Consider the following 19237-nt stretch of genomic DNA (forward strand, 5'->3'; position numbering starts at 1 on the left):
TTACACCGAATGTTGATAGTGATTTTTTTTACACTGAATTTTAATAGTGATTTTTTTTACACTGAAAGTGTATACAATGAATTTGTATACAGTGATTTTTTTACACTGAATTTGTATACAGTGATTTTTTTTACACTGAATTTTAATACAGTGATTTTTTTACACTGAATTTTAATAGTGATTTTTTTACACTGAGTGTGTATACAATGAATGAATTTATATACAGTGATTTTTTTTTACACTGAATGTTAGTGATTTTTTTTACAACGAATTTTAATAGTGATTTTTTTTTTACACTGAATGTGTATACAATGAATTAATTTGTATAGTGATTTGTCTCCTGAAGGAATCAATAAAGTACTATCCAGCTATCTATTTTTTTTTACACTGAATTTTAATAGTGATTTTTTTTACACTGAATTTTAATAGTGATTTTTTTTACACTGAATTTTAATAGTTTGTTTTACACTAAATGTGTATATAATGAATGAATTTGTATACAGTGATTTCTTTTTACACTGAAAGTGTATACAATGAATGAATTTGTATACAGTGATTTTTTTTACACTGAATTTTAATACAGTGATTTTTTTGACATTGAATTTTAATAGAGATTTTTTGACACTGAATTTTAATAGTGATTTTTTTTACACTGAATTTTAATAGTGATACATTTTTTTTACACTGAATGTGCATACAATGAATGAACACTTTACACAGATATTTTACACACTTATACACATTTTAAAGCACACATTTTCATTCAATGAAATTGTCAGCATCATTTGATGTAAAAAAAATAAAATAAAATACAGTTCACAAAAAAATTCAGTGTATATACATTCAGTGCAGACATATTTGCTACTTCAAAACTCACTTAAATGAATCCTCAATTTTTTGCCTGAATAATCTAAACACATTTTCATTCAATGAAATTGTCAACATAATTTGATGTTAACAAAAATTCAGTGTAAAAAAACAAAACAAACCTTTTTGTACTAAAAAACAGGAAGTGACTTCTGTACATTATGCGATATAAAAACAGGAAGTGACTTCTGTACATTATGCGATATAAAAACAGAGGCTGCAGTGAAGACGTCCAATAGAGTTTTTGAGAGATAAATAACGTTTGTCTCCAGCTGGGAAAAAAACAAGTTGCGTTTTGAAAAGGATGCGATTGTAGCAAGAGAAAACGCTGACATTCCCCCCGGCCGACTGGCAGCCGGGTGTCCTCTCAGTTGGACCTGACCCAGAGGTTCTGTGAGGGCCAAGGCCAGGTTTCTCTCAGGGTGGACTCTAGACCACAGAGGATCTTCACGTCCGCTTTCTAGGCGGACCCCTACGTTCTTCCAAGAGCACCCATTCCGTTCTCAGGTCCGAAAGACGTCCTCGTCCTCGTCCTCGATCTTGGTTTCCTCGGACGGAGGCTGGCTGGTAACCGTGTCCAGGGCGGAGCTTAAGGGCCGGGTGTTGGCCCGCGTGGAGCGCTGGCGCCGCGTGCCGTGGCCAATGCAGCGCAGGAGGTTCTTGAAGGTGGTCCACATCTCCTCGTCCTTGTAGGAGTAGATGCAGGGGTTCATGACGGAGTTGGCAACGGCCAGGAGCAGCAGCCAGCGCTTCAGTTTCATCACCTTGCAGCTGGTGCAGTTCAGGCCGTCCAGCAGCAGGACCACCAGGCCGGGGGTCCAGCAGACCACAAAGGCTCCTGCAGGGTCACAGGGACAGTTTTTACATGTCAGAAGAAGGTCAACAAATGAATGTTCAGTCTCAAACCACTGAGATTAGCAACAGGTCCTGAAATCATCTCCATATTTGATGTCAAGTAGACTTCATCACTTCTAGTCTTGGACTTAGTGGTCAGATCTGTTTTAGATTGGTCACATCTAGTCTTAGACTTAGATTGGTCACATCTAGTCTTAGACTTAGATCGGTCACATCTAGTCTTAGACTTAGATCGGTCACATCTAGTCTTAGACTTAGATTGGTCCCAACTAGTCTTCAACTTACGACTGGTCACATCTAGTCTTAGTCTTAGATTGGTCACATCTAGTCTTCAATTTAGATTGATCTAGTCTTAGACTGGTCACATCTAGTCTTAGACTTAGATTGGTCACATCTAGTCTTCGACTTAGATTGGTCACATCTAGTCTTCGACTTAGATCGGTCACATCTAGTCTTCGACTTAGATCGGTCACATCTAGTCTTCAACTTAGATCGGTCACATCTAGTCTTCAACTTAGATTGGTCACATCTAGTCTTCAACTTAGATTGGTCACATCTAGTCTTCAACTTAGATTGGTCACATCTAGTCTTCAACTTAGATTGGTCACATCTAGTCTTCAACTTAGATTGGTCACATCTAGTCTTCAACTTAGATTGGTCACATCTAGTCTTTGACTTAGATTGGTCATATCTAGTCTTATACTTAGATTGGTCACATCTAGTCTTCAACTTAGATTGACCTAGTCTTACACCGGTCACATCTAGTCTTCGACTTAGATCAGTCACATCTATTCTTAGACTTAGATCGGTGACATCTAGTCTTGGACTTAGATTGGTCACATCTAGTCTCACATTTAGATTGGTCACATCTAGTCTCACATTTAGATTGGTCACATCTAGTCTTATACTTAGATTGGTCACATCTAGTCTTCAACTTAGATTGACCTAGTCTTACACTGGTCACATCTAGTCATTGACTTAGATTGGTCACATCTAGTCTTAGACTTAGATCAGTCACATCTATACTTAGACTTGGATCGGTGACATCTAGTCTCACATTTAGATTGGTCACATCTAGTCTTAGACTTGGATTGGTCACATCTAGTCTCACATTTAGATTGGTCGCATCTAGTCTTATACTTAGTCAGATCTAGTCTTAGACTTAGATTGGTCACATCTAATCTTAGTCTTAGATTGGTCACATCTAGTCATAGACTAAGATTGGTCACATCTAGTCAACTTAGATTGATCTAGTCTCACACTGGTCACATCTAGTATTCGACTTAGATTGGTCACATCTAGTCTTAGACTTTGATTGGTCACATCTAGTCTTAGATTGGTGACATCTAGTCTTGGACTTAGATGGGTCACATCTAGTCTCACATTTAGATTGGTCACATCTAGTCTTATACTTAGTCAGATCTAGTCTTAGACTTTGATTGGTCACATCTAGTCTCTCATTTAGATTGGTCACATCTAGTCTTGGACTTAGATTGGTCACATCTAGTCTTGGACTTAGATTGGTCACATCTAGTCTTGGACTTAGATTGGTCACATCTAGTCTCACATTTAGTTTGGTCACATTTAGTCTTATACTTAGTCAGATCTAGTCTTAGACTTTCATTAGTCACATCTAGACTCACATTTAGATTGGTCACATCTAATATCACATTTAGATTGGTCACATCTAGTCTTAGACTTAGTCAGATCTAGTCTTAGACTTAGATTGGTCACATCTAATCTTAGTCTTAGATTGGTCACATCTAGTCATAGACTAAGATTGGTCACATCTAGTCAACTTAGATTGATCTAGTCTCACACTGGTCACATCTAGTATTCGACTTAGATTGGTCACATCTAGTCTTAGACTTTGATTGGTCACATCTAGTCTTAGATTGGTGACATCTAGTCTTGGACTTAGATGGGTCACATCTAGTCTCACATTTAGATTGGTCACATCTAGTCTTATACTTAGTCAGATCTAGTCTTAGACTTTGATTGGTCACATCTAGTCTCTCATTTAGATTGGTCACATCTAGTCTTGGACTTAGATTGGTCACATCTAGTCTTGGACTTAGATTGGTCACATCTAGTCTCACATTTAGTTTGGTCACATTTAGTCTTATACTTAGTCAGATCTAGTCTTAGACTTTCATTAGTCACATCTAGACTCACATTTAGATTGGTCACATCTAATATCACATTTAGATTGGTCACATCTAGTCTTAGACTTAGATTGGTCACATTTAGTCTCACACTTAGGTTGGTCACATCTAATCTTATACTTAGTCAGATCTAGTCTAGATGCTGGTGCAAAAACCACAACTATGTATCATACAGCACGAGGAGGGTGTGCCCGGGCAAGTATGGTTCTGTCCTTTAGTAGTGAAAAAGAGAGTAAAGCCAAGGGAGATGCGCAGAAGTTCTCAACACAACACCTAATATTCCACAACACAAATACAACGTTGAAACAACATACTTTTTGACAACATTCAACCAATATTGGGTTCCAACGTGGATTTGACCAGTGACATTTGGTCATTTCCAACCAATATTCAACAACACAAATAGAACGTTGAAACAACATACTTTTTGACAACGTTTAATCAATGTCAGGTTGAGACGTTGATTTGACATTGAAATTTGGTCATTTCCCAACCAATATTCAACAACACAAATAGAACGTTGAAACAAAATACTTTTTGACAACATTTAATCAATATTGGGTTCCAACTTTGATTTGACCAGTGACATTTGGTCATTTCCCAACCAATATTCAACAACACAAGTACAACGTTGAAACAACATACTTTTTTGACAACTTTTAATCAATGCTGGGTTGTGACGTTGATTTGACATTGAAATTTGGTCATTTCCCAACCAATATTCCACAACACAAATACAACAATGAAACAACATACTTTTTGACAACATTTAATCAATATTGGCTTCCAACGTGGATTTGACCAGTGACATTTGGTCATTTCCCAACCAATATTCAACAACACAAATACAACGTTGAAACATGTTTTTGACAACGTTTATTCAATGTCAGGTTGTGATGTTGACTTGACCATTGAAATTTGGTCATTTTCCAACCAATATTCAACAACACAAATAGAACGTTGAAACAACATACTTTTTGACAACATTCAACCAATATTGGGTTCCAACATGGATTTGACCAGTGACATTTGGTCATTTCCAACCAATATTCAACAACACAAATACAACGTTGAAACAACATACTTTTTGACAACGTTTAATCAATGTCAGGTTGAGACGTTGATTTTGACATTGAAATTTGGTCATTTCCCAACCAATATTCAACAACACAAATACAACGTTGAAACAACATACTTTTTTGACAACTTTTAATCAATGCTGGGTTGTGACGTTGATTTGACATTGAAATTTGGTCATTTCCCAACCAATATTCAACAAAACAAATACAACGTTGAAACAACATGTTTTTGACAACGTTTAATCAATGTCAGGTTGTGATGTTGACTTGACCATTGAAATTTGGTCATTTTCCAACCAATATTCAACAACACAAATACAACGTTGAAACAACATGTTTTTGACAACGTTTAATCAATGTCAGGTTGTGATGTTGACTTGACCATTGAAATTTGGTCATTTTCCAACCAATATTCAACAACACAAATACAACGTTGAAACTACATACTTTTTTGACAACTTTTAATCAATGCTGGGTTGTGACGTTGATTTGACATTGAAATTTGGTCATTTCCAACCAACAATGTGGATCCAACATTAGTAAGGGTGTAACGGTACGTGTATTTGTATTGAACCGTTTCGGTACGGGGGTTTCGGTTCGGTTCGGAGGTGTACTGAACGAGTTTCCACACGGACACATTAAGTAGCGCACCACACGTTGTGTAAACAATGCACACTGAGGCACAACACACGGCATGCTAGCAGCGACCGGGCTACGACAACAAAGCGAAAGCGGTTTGCCGACATTGTTCGGCAGCGGTAGGGTATGCTTCTGGCAACACGTCAAACATGCTAACCCATTTGAAGCGTCACCACCCCCAAGTGAACATCGCTTCGACGACGGGAAAGACGAGCGTGGTGCAAACACCGCATTCAAGCAGCCTCTCCTCGGCGAGTCAGGCAGGGCTAAAGCAATAACAAACGTTTTTATAGCAGCAGATTTAAAGGCCTACTGAAAGCCACTACTAGCGACCACGCAGTCTGATAGTTTATATATCAATGATGACATCTTAACATTGCAACACATGCCAATACGGCCCGGTTAACTTATAAAGTGCAATTTTAAATTTCCCGCCAAACTTCCGGTTGAAAACGTCTTTGGATGATGACGTATGCGCGTGACGTCACCAGTGAAACAGAAGTACCGGTACCCCATTGAATACAATACAAAATAGCTCTGTTTTCATCTCATAATTCCACAGTATTCTGGACATCTGTGTTGGTGAATCATTTGCAATTTGTTTAATGAACAATGGAGACTGCAAAGAAGAAAGTTGTAGGTGGGATCGGTGTATTAGCGGCGGACTACAGCAACACAACCAGGAAGACTTTGACTCGGATAGCAGACGCGCTAGCCGCCGACCGCACGGATGATCGTGGTGAAGTCCTTCGTCCTGCCGTCGATCACTGGAACGCAGGTGAGCACGGGTGTTGATGAGCAGATGAGGGCTGGCTGGCATAGGTGGAGCGCTAATGTTTTTATCATAGCTCTGTGAGGTCCCGTTACTAAGTTAGCTTCAATGGCGTCGTAAGCAACAGCATTTTTAAGCTTCGCCAAGCTGGAAAGCATTAACCGTGTATTTACATGTCCATGGTTTAATAGTATTGTTGATTTTCTGTCTATCCTTCCAGTCAGGGGTTTATGTATTTTGTTTCTATCTGCATTTGAGCCCGATGCTATCACGTTAGCTCCGTAGCTAAGTTAGCTTCAATGGCGTCGTTAGCAACAGCATTTTTAAGCTTCGCCAGGCTGGAAAGCATTAACCGTGTATTTACATGTCCATGGTTTAATAGTATTGTTGATCTTCTGTCCATCCTTCCAGTCAGGGATTTATTTATTTTGTTTCTATATGCAGTTAAAGCACGATGCTATCACGTTAGCTTGTAGCTAAAGTGTTTCACCGATGTATTGTCGTGGAGATAAAAGTCACTGTGAATGTCCATTTCGCGTTCTCGACTCTCATTTTCAAGAGGATATAGTATCCGAGGTGGTTTGAAATACAAATCCGTGATCCACAATAGAAAAAGGAGAGAGTGTGGAATCCAATGAGCCAGCTTGTACCTAAGTTACGGTCAGAGCGAAAAAAGATATGTCTTGCACTGCACTCTAGTCCTTCACTCTAACGTTCCTCATCCACAAATCTTTCATCCTCGCTCAAATTAATGGGGTAATCGTCGCTTTCTCGGTCTGAATCTCTCTCGCTGCTGGTGTAAACAATAGGAAAATATGAGCAGTCCTTCCTCCGGTGTCGTCACGCTACTTCCGGTAGGGGCAAGGCTTTTTTTTTTATCAGAGACCAAAAGTTGCGAACTTTATCGTCGTTGTTCTTTACTAAATCCTTTCAGCAAAAATATGGCAATATCGCGAAATGATCAAGTATGACACATAGAATGGATCTGCTATCCCCGTTTAAATTTTAAAAAAAATAATTTCAGTAGGCCTTTAAGACCATATTGCATTAAAAACTAGATTTTGACCCACTTCTTTCTGCAGACAATGTGGATAAACTGATTTTTCTGGCAAAAAAACATGAAGAATGAGAGAAAGTCACCAGGGTTAAAGGCTGGGGGGGGGGGGGGGAAGAAAAGTTAATCTGAGGCTGAGTTGACTTGAAACTGTTTAATGTTGCACTTTTTATATGTAGAAGAAAAGTTTTGTCATTTTTGTTTAATCTGAGCAATAACTTGAGGCAGTTTCATGTTGATTAACGTTGACCCCGACTTAAACAAGTTGAAAAACTTATTGAGGTGTTACCATTTAGTGGTCAATTGTACGGAATATGTACTTCACTGTGCAACCTACTAATAAAAGTCTCAATCAATCAATCAAAAAAAGCACTTTATATGTAGAAAGGTTTTGTTAAGAAACCATTTTATTTGATATATGTTGACCACATTAACCCTGGCAATGGACCCCGTGTGTAGATGTGTTATTATTATCCTAAATGTATATTTTGTTGTTTCCGAAAATGAACCGAACCGTGACCTCTAAACCGAGGTACGTACCGAACCGAAATGTTTGTGTACCGTTACACCCTTAAACATCAGACATCAACGTTGTCTCAATTTACAAATACAACTATTTTGCAACGTTGTTTTAAAAGGACATGTACGTATAATCAACGTTGTATTAATGTCTGCTGGGTCATGGTTTTGGAGCAAGTGTTAGAATAATTGTTTCTAAATTATCACAAAAACTTTGTATTACATTGTGTTCCTGACAAGAAGACAAAAGGCTGTCTTTTGAAACCTACTAAGAGTAAGGCTCGTAATACTCCACTGTGTAGGGCGGGGGGGGGGGGGGGGGGGAGCAAGATGGTGTTCCTGTGTTCTCTCATGTATGGTAATCAACAGAAGGATGTTGTTCTGGCCCAAGGACTTCAGAGCGGAGAGATGGCAGGATCTGCCCAATTTCCAGACGAACTCTTTTTGAAATATTTTACGAACTCTCTTTGAACTATTTTATGGAACTCTTTTTGAACTCTTTTACGAACTCTTTTTGAACGGACCTTTCCTGTGAATTCTTTACAACCTTTTCTGTGAACTTTTTTGCGACCTTTGTCCTTTGGAAACAGCGGTGGCCAGGTGGTCAGGGAGGGTCCAAAATAAAAGAAGGAGGCACGCAATGACGCATACAATGTCCGGGCGACTCTCCTCAATATATCGAGTCCAAATTGAATTATGTCTCTTTTTAATTCTTTGCCTCTTGTCTTGTTTAATAGATGTCATCAGTGTTTGAACCTGACAGCAAGCGTTGTTCCCAAGATTGTCAATAGAAGACGAAGGTGATCGCTCAAAGACAACGTCCTTACGGGCCCCTCGACATTGCTGGGGCATGTGGGTCTCACAGAGGGAAGGGAGCCCCGCCAGACGGCCTCACTCCCCCCCGGTCGACCGATGGGAAGCGAGACGGTGTCTTGTTAATGCCAAAAAAGTGTTTCCTTCAGGCTTTTGCAAAACACTTCAAGATCGAAACATCCCAAAAAACACCTCATAAGAGCGCAAACATTTTTTAGCCATATATAAAAGGTTTTTGGAACTATTGGTGTTTCCATTACCGATTTCCTATTGCTTTATTTAGGTTTTGTACATTTCTAGCGGTAATGCACTGCAAAAACTGAAATCTAAGTAAGATTAAATATCTCAAATAAGGGTGATATTTGCTTATTTTCTGTCTGATAAGATAATTCTTCTCACTAAGCAGATTTATGTTAGAGTGTTTTACTTGTTTTAAGGGTTTTGGTCCTAAATGATCTCAGTAAGATATTACAGCTTGTTGCTGAGATTTGATGACCTATATTGAGTAAAACATGCTTGAAACTAGAATATCAACTGTTGCAAAGCTGTGTCATCAACTCTCACAAGTATAAAACTACTTTTTTAAAGTAATAATTTGTTATTTCAAGCATGAAAAAAAAATCATGACTTTGACACAATTGTGTCTCATAATTAAAACAGATGACAGCCAAAGGGACTTTGCTGTTTTATTTTCAATGAAACAATAGAAAATAGGTACTCATATAGTAGTACAGTTGGCACAATACAGTAAACTGACAGTTAATATTTAAACATTTAACATTTCTAACTATTTTGAACAGAAATAGTTCATGCACATTCAGATAAATTCCTCAAAATTACAATTAAAACATTTTTGGCCGGGGGCCGGGCTGTATATATGCGCACTAATCGACTGAAAGAGCACGCACTTGGCGCGATGATGTCATGTTATCCATGGAAAAATGCATTTTTAGACAATATGATTTGCCTGAGCGGCTAGGAGACCCCGAGAGTAACAAGCGGTTGCCTTGTTGCCTTTCCATCAAGAACAATAAACTAGTTTTTAGTATAAGTTTGCTGGTTTCTAGAAATATAATGCCGAGCGCATATCATTATGTCAAGATAATGGCACTAACATTTACTTAATTTAGGAATATTTTTCAACATATTGAGCAATAAGGTCTTTTATTTTTTATTTTTTTACCAAGAAAAGTGCACTTGTTATTAGTGATAATATACTTATTTTAAGGTATTTTTGGGTTCATTGAAGTGAGCTAATTTGACTTGTTTTGGAAAGTCTTGACAAGCCAAATTTTCTTGTTCTATTGGCAGATAATTTTGCTTAGTTGAAATAAAATACCCCTCATTTTTGTATTTTTTTTTCTTGTTTTTGAACACTGACTTTTTGCAGTGTGGAAAGGCAGCTTGTGATGATTACAAAGTTACACAGGAAAGGTCCGACATGTACTGATATGAAAAGAACATAAAGTGTTTTCTTGTTTGCCTCAGAGTGGAGCATCATCTTGACGACACGCCTCTGTCCTCCATCTGCCCACAACCACCACATCCTGACTCTACATCCTTCCTGATGCTGCCATCCAGTCATTGGCCAATCTCAACGTACTCAATACTCTTAAGTCAACCGCAAAGTGTATGGTATGGCTCATGATGTATTGATCTTCCATCATTTTTCTGAATGCCAAGTATCACAGGCCTTGTTCACACTGCAGGTCAATCACCATTTTTGTTTGCCTGTATCGGATTTTTTCATGTCAGTGTGAACAGTGCAATTCCCAATTATTCATATCCAACCCAGGTGGTTGTAATACACTTTTCCACCACTTGTGGCAGTAATGACAACATCACACAAGTACTCAGTGTGTAATACACTTTTCCACCACTTGTGGCAGTAATGACAACATCACACAAGTACTCAGTGTGTAATACACTTTTCCACCACTTGTGGCAGTAATGACAATATCACACAAGTACTCAGTATGTAATACACTTTTCCACCACTTGTGGCAGTAATGACAAGTACTCAGTGTGTAATGCACTTTTCCACCACTTGTGGCAGTAATGACAACATCACACAAGTACTCAGTGTGTAATACACTTTTCCACCACTTGTGGCAGTAATGACAATATCACACAAGTACACAGGTGTAATACACTTTTCCACCACTTGTGGCAGTAATGACAAGTACTCAGTGTGTAATACACTTTTCCACCACTTGTGGCAGTAATGACAATACCACACAAGTACACAGGTGTTATACACTTTTCCACCACTTGTGGCAGTAATGACAAGTACTCAGTGTGTAATACACTTTTCCACCACTTGTGGCAGTAATGACAATATCACACAAGTACTCAGGTGTAATACACTTTTCCACCACTTGTGGCAGTAATGATAACATCAAACAAGTACTCAAGTGTAATACACTTTTCCACCACTTGTGGCAGTAATGACAAGTACTCAGTGTGTAATACACTTTTCCACCACTTGTGGCAGTAATGACAACATCACACAAGTACTCAGTATGTAATACACTTTTACACCACTTGTGGCAGCAATGATAACATCACACAAGTACTCAAGTGTAATACACTTTTCCACCACTTGTGGCAGTAATGACAATATCACACAAACGTCTGGAGCTAAAGCCATAGATACGTTTCTTAAGTGCAAAAATGATGACTAAAAGGCGTATTTTCATTTGCAGTTTAATTTTATTGACAGTTTATTTCAAATTCATTATCAATTTTGTAGGAATTTCATTATTTTAGTCCCGTGTAATTGTATGTACATTTACTTTCCATTAGTTTTATGTGTCCCTTTTTTTGCAGTACATTTGATGATTGAATTTTGCAACCAGCCTGACCTAAGCCTTGTAAGTAGGTGAGATCAGGAGTTAGACGACTAATTCAGTTAAATATTTGACGTCCCTTGGATGTTGTACAATCCTCTGTAATGCACTTGCTCTCTCATTACAGAGCCGCGGAAGCCAAAGCCACACAAATGTCTTTCCTGTGGTTCCATCCTTGCCCTGCATGGAGGAGTCCTAGCAAGCAAACAACTCGCCGTCTGCAGCATCTCCAACAAGTGCGGGCACACAACATCAAGTTACAACTTGTCTGCAGTGGCAACGTCTCTTAAACAAAGACTTTTATTGTGTCAATGACCCTTTCAACTTTGTATTTTACTCAATGCTCTTTCTTTCTTATTTCTGTACCACGGCAGCAGAGGAATGGTGGCGAGGGACTCCAGCACAAGATGTTGAAACTAGTACCCTGCTGAGCGGGACTACTTTGCTGACAGCTTTTATTGGCTCCACGTTCGACATCCGCGGCACGCCGCATGTACCCGCCTTGCTGCGCCTCAAAAAGTCATTCCGACTCTTTCCAAAAAGCCCGCAGACGCCACGCCACCGGTTTATCCGGTTTTCACTTGCAGCCGTGCAGACTGCAGGAAGAGCTGAAGGTGGACGTTCCTGACATGGACGACCACGCTAGCTGCTGTGTGAAATAAATGTACGCCGGCTGCTGTGTGAAATGCAGGGCTCGAATTTAACCACGGCAACCGCGGCACTGGCCGCGACCGCCCTCTCATTTCCGTTGTGCGCTAAAAAAATTGACCAACATTTGCGGCAACAACTTGCCGTGACCGTCCTTGACTTTTTATTTATTCATGGACGAGGGATATAATGGTCAACGGCATAATGATAATTTGCGATGATAGTCCAGACTAGAGATGTCCGATAATGGCTTTTTTGCCAATATCCGATATTTTGATATTGTCTAACTCTTAATTACCGATTCCGATATCAACCGATACCGATATTTACAGTCGTGGAATTAACACATTATTATGCCTGATTTTGTTGTGATGCCCCGCTGGATGCATTAAACAATGTAACAAGGTTTTCCAAAATAAATCAACTCAAGTTATGGAAAAAAATTATTCATATCCAACCCAGGTGGTTGTAATACACTTTTACACCACTTGTGGCAGCAATGGCAATATCACACAAGTACTCAGTGTGTAATACACGTTTCCACCACTTAACAAGGTTTTCCAAAATAAATCAACTCAAGTTATGGAAAAAAATGCCAACATGGCACTGCCATATTTATTATTGAAGTCACAAAGTGTATTTTTTTTTTTTTTAACATGCCTCAAAACAGCAGCTTGGAATTTGGGACATGCTCTCCCTGAGAGAGCATGAGGAGGTTGAGGTGGGCGGGGTAGCGGGGGGTGTATATTGTAGCATCCCGGAAGAGTTAGTGCTGCAAGGGTTTCTGGGTATTTGTTCTGTTGTGTTTTTGTGTTACGGTGCGGATGTTCCCCCGAAATGTGTTTGTCATTGTTGTTTGGTGTGGGTTTACAGTGTGGCGCATATTTGTAACAGTGTTAAAGTTGTTTATACGGCCACCCTCAGTGTGACCTGTATGGCTGTTGACCAAGTATGCCTTGCATTCACTTGTGTGTGTGAAAAGCCGTAGATATTATGTGACTGGGCCGGCACGCAAAGGCAGTGCCTTTAAGGTTTATTGGCGCTCTGTACTTCTCCCTACGTCCGTGTACACAGCAGCGTTTAAAAAAGTCATACATTTTACTTTTTGAAACAGATACCGATCATTTCCGATATTACATTTAAAAGCATTTATCGGCCGATAATATCGGCAGTCCGATATTATCGGACATCCCTACTCCAGACGGTTCCTTTATAAATAACTGATATCCCGTCATCCCGTTCTAGGGGTGTACCCTCGGAGTATACTTAGTCAACAGACCTACATGTCACACTAAGGGTGGCCGTATAAACGACAACAACACTGTCATAAACTTGTGCCATATAGTGAGACCAATCTATACAAAGATGACAAACACTTTTTGGGAGAAAGTTTTCACCGCAACACAACAGAGCACATTCCCAGAATTCCTTGCAGCACCAACTCTTCCTGGACGCTACAGTAATTTTCCCTTGCTTCCCGCCGTGTGTTTAAGAGCGCACTGCTGTTAGATGGAGACAGGTGTGGACAATATTGGAGCCACTTGTCCCCACACTGAAAGTATGCAGCGAAGGAGAAAAACTATATGATGTTGCTTTTCTTTTGACAATACAGCGTCCATCAGCTGCTGTGACAGAGTTAATGAGGTGAGGAAACACGCTGTCACTCCTGTTTTTGTTGTTGTTGTTGGCCAAACTGTTGTACTGAACCACAAGGGGGAGTTAGAGAAGAACACATCTTGTTTATTAGACTTTATTTTCATTAGCCAAACTGCTTTGTGTTTTATTTTGATATCAAAAAGTAAACGCCATGTTTTTTGTTACATTACTTGTGTTTTTTTCATGTCACAAAGGTATTACCGTATTTTTCGGACTATAAGTCGCAGTTTTTTTTCATAGTTTGGCCGGGGGTGCGACTTATACTCAGGAGCGACTTATGTGTGAAATTATTAACACATTAGCGTAAAATATCAAATAATATTATTTAGCTTATTCACGTAAGAGACTAGACGTATAAGATTTCATGGGATTTAGCGATTAGGAGTGACAGATTGTTTGGTAAACGTATAGCATATTCTATATGTTATAGTTATTTGAATGACTCTTACCATAATATGTTACGTTAACATACCAGGCACGTTCTCAGTTGGTTATTTATGCCTCATATAACGTACACTTATTCAGCCTGTTGTTCACTATTCTTTATTTATTTTAAATTGCCTTTCAAATGTCTATTCTTGGTGTTGGGTTTTATCAAATACATTTCCCCAAAAAATGCGACTTATACTCCAGTGCGACTTATATATGTTTTTTTCCTTCTTTATTTGGCATTTTCGGCCGGTGCGACTTATACTCCGAAAAATACGGTACTTTAAAAAACATTTGACACGTCATTTTGTTAATGTTTTATTGTGTATAGTTAATTCCTGTACGACATATTTCTGCTCAAACTCTTAATGGATCAGTCCCGATACAGGATCTACATAACTTTAAAAAAAAATAACTAAAAAAATATTTCCCTCTATGAAAATGTAAAAATAGAGATAAAGGTATCATAAAATTACAAAAAGCTGACAAGTTTATATTAATAATGAATTTTAAAAAACTGTCTATGTATGCATGCATGCTTTGGAGCTCCTGTCTGGAAAGAAAATAATGTTTGCCTTGGTGCCCTTCTAACTTTTATTGGTGCCCTAAAATATGAGTCCTCCTTTAAGGCAACACTTGCCTTGACCTTAAAAAGTTAAAATTCGAGGCCTGGAAATGTAAGCTAGCTGCTGTGTGAAATGGAAACTAGCACTTTAGCTCACAAATGTAAACGTGTCCAAAGTGGGGACACATTCTGAAACATTCTAAAAATATACCACAACAAAACATAAAAGGTGAACTGTAAGAAGAAAATGTTGACTCTTATAAGACAAAGCTGCCATGCAGGCAGTTTCTCTTAAAACCATATTTGCTACAAAAATAATTATGAATTAAAATCAATGTTATGAATTTTTGACTTCGTCAAGACTCCAATTACTTCACTTCAATATTCCACTTTGAAATATGTTTTGGGGGGAAATTCTGCATAGTTTGTGTGTTTTCCATATGAAAAAAAAAATATTTATTTGGCAAAGACCAAACATAAAAAATAAATATAAATGTATAAAAGACAGATTCAAGCATTAAAAATAAAAACAAATAAATATATGTAAGACTCATTCTTAACACTTTTATGAGTGGGACCATTTTGGACCTTTAGTGTATTTTTATTTTCTTAAAACCTGTTATTGCTCAAAAATTAATTATGAATTAAAATCAATGTTATGAATTATCAACCTATTCAAGGCTCCAATTACTTCCCCAATTTGAAATATTTTTTAGGGAAAATATTGCATATTTGGGGTTTTTGCCATAAACAAATCAGGGTGTTATTTGACAAAAAGGGCATAAAACATTAAAAATCTAACTTTCTATGAACGGATGAACCTGGAGTTGGAAGGCGAGGTACACCGTGGACAAGGAAGGCGGGGTACGCCCTGGACAAGGAAGGCGGGGTACGCCCTGGACAAAGAAGGCGGGGTACGCCCTGGACAAGGTAGGCGGGGTACGCCCTGGACAAGGTAGGCGGGGTACGCCCTGGACAAGGTAGGCGGGGTACACCCTGGACAAGGTAGGTGGCGTACACCCTGGACAAGGTAGGTGGCGTACACCCTGGACAAGGTAGGTGGCGTACACCCTGGACAAGGTAGGTGGCGTACACTCTGGACAAGGTAGGTGGCGTTCACCCTGGACAAGGTAGGTGGCGTTCACCCTGGACAAGGTAGGTGGCGTACACTCTGGACAAGGTAGGTGGCGTTCACCCTGGACAAGGTAGGTGGCGTACACTCTGGACAAGGTAGGTGGCGTTCACCCTGGACAAGGTAGGTGGCGTACACTCTGGACAAGGTAGGTGGCGTTCACCCTGGACAAGGTAGGTGGCGTTCACCCTGGACAAGGTAGGTGGCGTACACTCTGGACAAGGTAGGTGGCGTTCACCCTGGACAAGGACGGCGGGGTAGACACTGGACAATGTAGGCGGGGTAAACCATGGACAAGAAAGGCGGGGTACGCCCTGGAAAAGGTAGGCGCGGTACACCCTAGACAAGGTAGGCGGGGTACACCTTGGACAAGGTAGGTGGCGTACACTCTGGACAAGGTAGGTGGCGTACACTCTAGACAAGGTAGGTGGCGTACACTCTAGACAAGGTAGGTGGCGTACACCCTGGACAAGGTAGGTGGCGTACACCCTGGACAAGGACGGCGGCATAGACACTGGACAATGTAGGCGGGGTAAACCATGGACAAGAAAGGCGGGGTACGCCCTGGAAAAGGTAGGCGCGGTACCCCCATGTTAATAATGATTTATTAATTCCTGACACCCTATGTTAATGATTTTAGTTCCTGACACCCCATGTTAATAATGATTTATTAATTCCTGACACCCCTAGCTAATAATGATTTATTAGTTCCTGACACCCCATGTTAATAATGATTTATTAGTTCCTGACACCCCATGTTAATAATGATTTATTAGTTCCTGACACCCCATGTTAATAAGGATTTATTAATTCCTGACACCCCATGTTAATAATGATTTATTAGTTCCTGACACCCCATGTTAATAATGATTTATTAATTCCTGACACCCCTAGCTAATAATGATTTATTAGTTCCTGACACCCCATGTTAATAATGATTTATTAGTTTCCGACACCCCATGTTAATTATTAGTTCCTGATACCCCATGTTAATGATTTATTAGTTCCTGACACCCCATGTTAATAATGATTAATTAGTTCCAGACACCTCATGTTAATAATGATTAATTAGTTCCAGACACCCCATGTTAATGATTTTAGTTCCTGACACCCCATGTTAATAATGATTTATTAGTTCCTGACACCCCATGTTAATAATGATTTATTAATTCCTGACACCCCTAGTTAATGATTTATTAGTTCCTGACACCCCATGTTAATAATGATTTATTAATTCCTGACACCCCTAGTTAATGATTTATTAGTTCCTGACACCCCATGTTAATAATGATTTATTAATTCCTGACACCCCATGTTAATAATGATTTATTAGTTCTTGACACCCCATGTTAATAATGATTTATTAGTTCCCGACACCCCATGTTAATTATTAGTTCCTGATACCCCATGTTAATGATTTATTAGTTCCTGACACCCCATGTTAATAATGATTAATTAGTTCCAGACACCCCATGTTAATGATGATTTATAAGTTCCAGACACCCCATGTTAATGATTTTTTAGTTCCTGACACCCCATGTTAATAAGGATTTATTAATTCCTGACACCCCATGTTAATGATTTTATTTCTGACACCCAATGTTAATAATGATTTATTTGTTCCTGACACCCCATTTTGATAATGATTTATTTGTTCCTGACACCCCATTTTGATAATGATTTATTTGTTCCTGACACCCAATGTTAATAATGATTTATTTGTTCCTGACACCCCATTTTGATAATGATTTATTTGTTCCTGACACCCAATGTTAATAATGATTTATTTGTTCCTGACACCCCATTTTGATAATGATTTATTTGTTCCTGACACCCAATGTTAATAATGATTTATTTGTTCCTGACACCCCATTTTGATAATGATTTATTTGTTCCTGACACCCCATTTTGATAATGATTTATTTGTTCCTGACACCCAATGTTAATAATGATTTATTTGTTCCTGACACCCCATGTTAATAATGATTTATTAGTTCCTGACACCCCATTTTGATAATGATTTATTTGTTCCTGACACCCCATTTTGATAATGATTTATTTGTTCCTGACACCCCATGTTAATAATGATTTATTAGTTCCTGACACCCCATTTTGATAATGATTTATTTGTTCCTGACACCCCATTTTGATAATGATTTATTAGTTCCTGACACCCCATGTTAATAATGATTTATTTGTTCCTGACACCCCATGTTAATAATGATTTATTTGTTCCTGACACCCCATTTTGATAATGATTTATTTGTTCCTGACACCCCATGTTAATAATGATTTATTTGTTCCTGACACCCCATTTTGATAATGATTTATTTGTTCCTGACACCCCATTTTGATAATGATTTATTTGTTCCTGACACCCCATGTTAATAATGATTTATTAGTTCCAGACCCCCATGTTAATAATGATTTATTAGTTCCTGACACCCCATGTTAATAATGATTTATTAGTTCCTGACACCCTATGTGAATAATGATTTATTAGTTTACCATCCATCCATGCAACACAACATTCAATCCAAGCTTGTTTCTAATGCAATGAGTGGATTTGATCCCCAGAGTCAGCGTGGCTACTGGCAACAACAAAAACATCAAAAGTATGAAAACATTTCACAAAGACACAAATAACAAAGTGGACTTAGTTTTTCACGTACGGTACAGTACGTCTGCGACGAGGAGCATTTCAAGCAGAGGCATGTTCTACATCTGAAGGATGCCATAAGATACTTAGCGAGCTCGCTAACACAAAGTTGTGTCTTTCATCCAAAGTCCTTTGTCTAAAAACCCGTGTGCTTCTTTTAATCATCATCTTTTCTTCTTCTTGTATTGACGCTTTTAGGACTATTTCTGTCAACATAAACATGTCACACCTTCTTTAAATCTATTATTAGGACTATTCTTTGTCAACATAAACATGTCACACTTTCTTTGAAACTATTAGGGACTATTCTTTGTCAACATAAACATGTCACACTTTCTTTGAAACTATTAGGGACTATTCTTTGTCAACATAAACATGTCACACTTTCTTTGAAACAACTCAAAGTTAAAGTTAGTCTTCTTGTATTGATGGTATTAGGACTATTTTTGTCAACATAAACATGTCACACTTTCTTTGAAACTATTAGGACTATCCTTTGTCAACATAAACATGTCACACTTTCTTTGAAACCCTAA

General features: G+C 38.6%; 1 protein-coding gene across 2 annotated transcripts in view; it reads right to left on the bottom strand.

Annotated features, from left to right (window-relative positions):
• Positions 1–512: 512 nt before the first annotated feature.
• Positions 513–19237, bottom strand: part of LOC133635110 (lysophosphatidic acid receptor 3-like) — a 33752-nt gene continuing 15027 nt past the window's right edge. For both annotated transcript variants that reach the window (XM_062027886.1, XM_062027885.1), the window contains exon 4: positions 513–1705. In XM_062027886.1, coding sequence (XP_061883870.1) covers positions 1371–1705 — 335 coding nt within the window. In that variant the 3' untranslated portion in view covers positions 513–1370. The remainder of the gene's footprint in view (positions 1706–19237) is intronic.

This window comes from Entelurus aequoreus, linkage group LG19 (genome assembly GCF_033978785.1).
Source record: "Entelurus aequoreus isolate RoL-2023_Sb linkage group LG19, RoL_Eaeq_v1.1, whole genome shotgun sequence".
NCBI classification, from domain to species: domain Eukaryota; kingdom Metazoa; phylum Chordata; class Actinopteri; order Syngnathiformes; family Syngnathidae; genus Entelurus; species Entelurus aequoreus.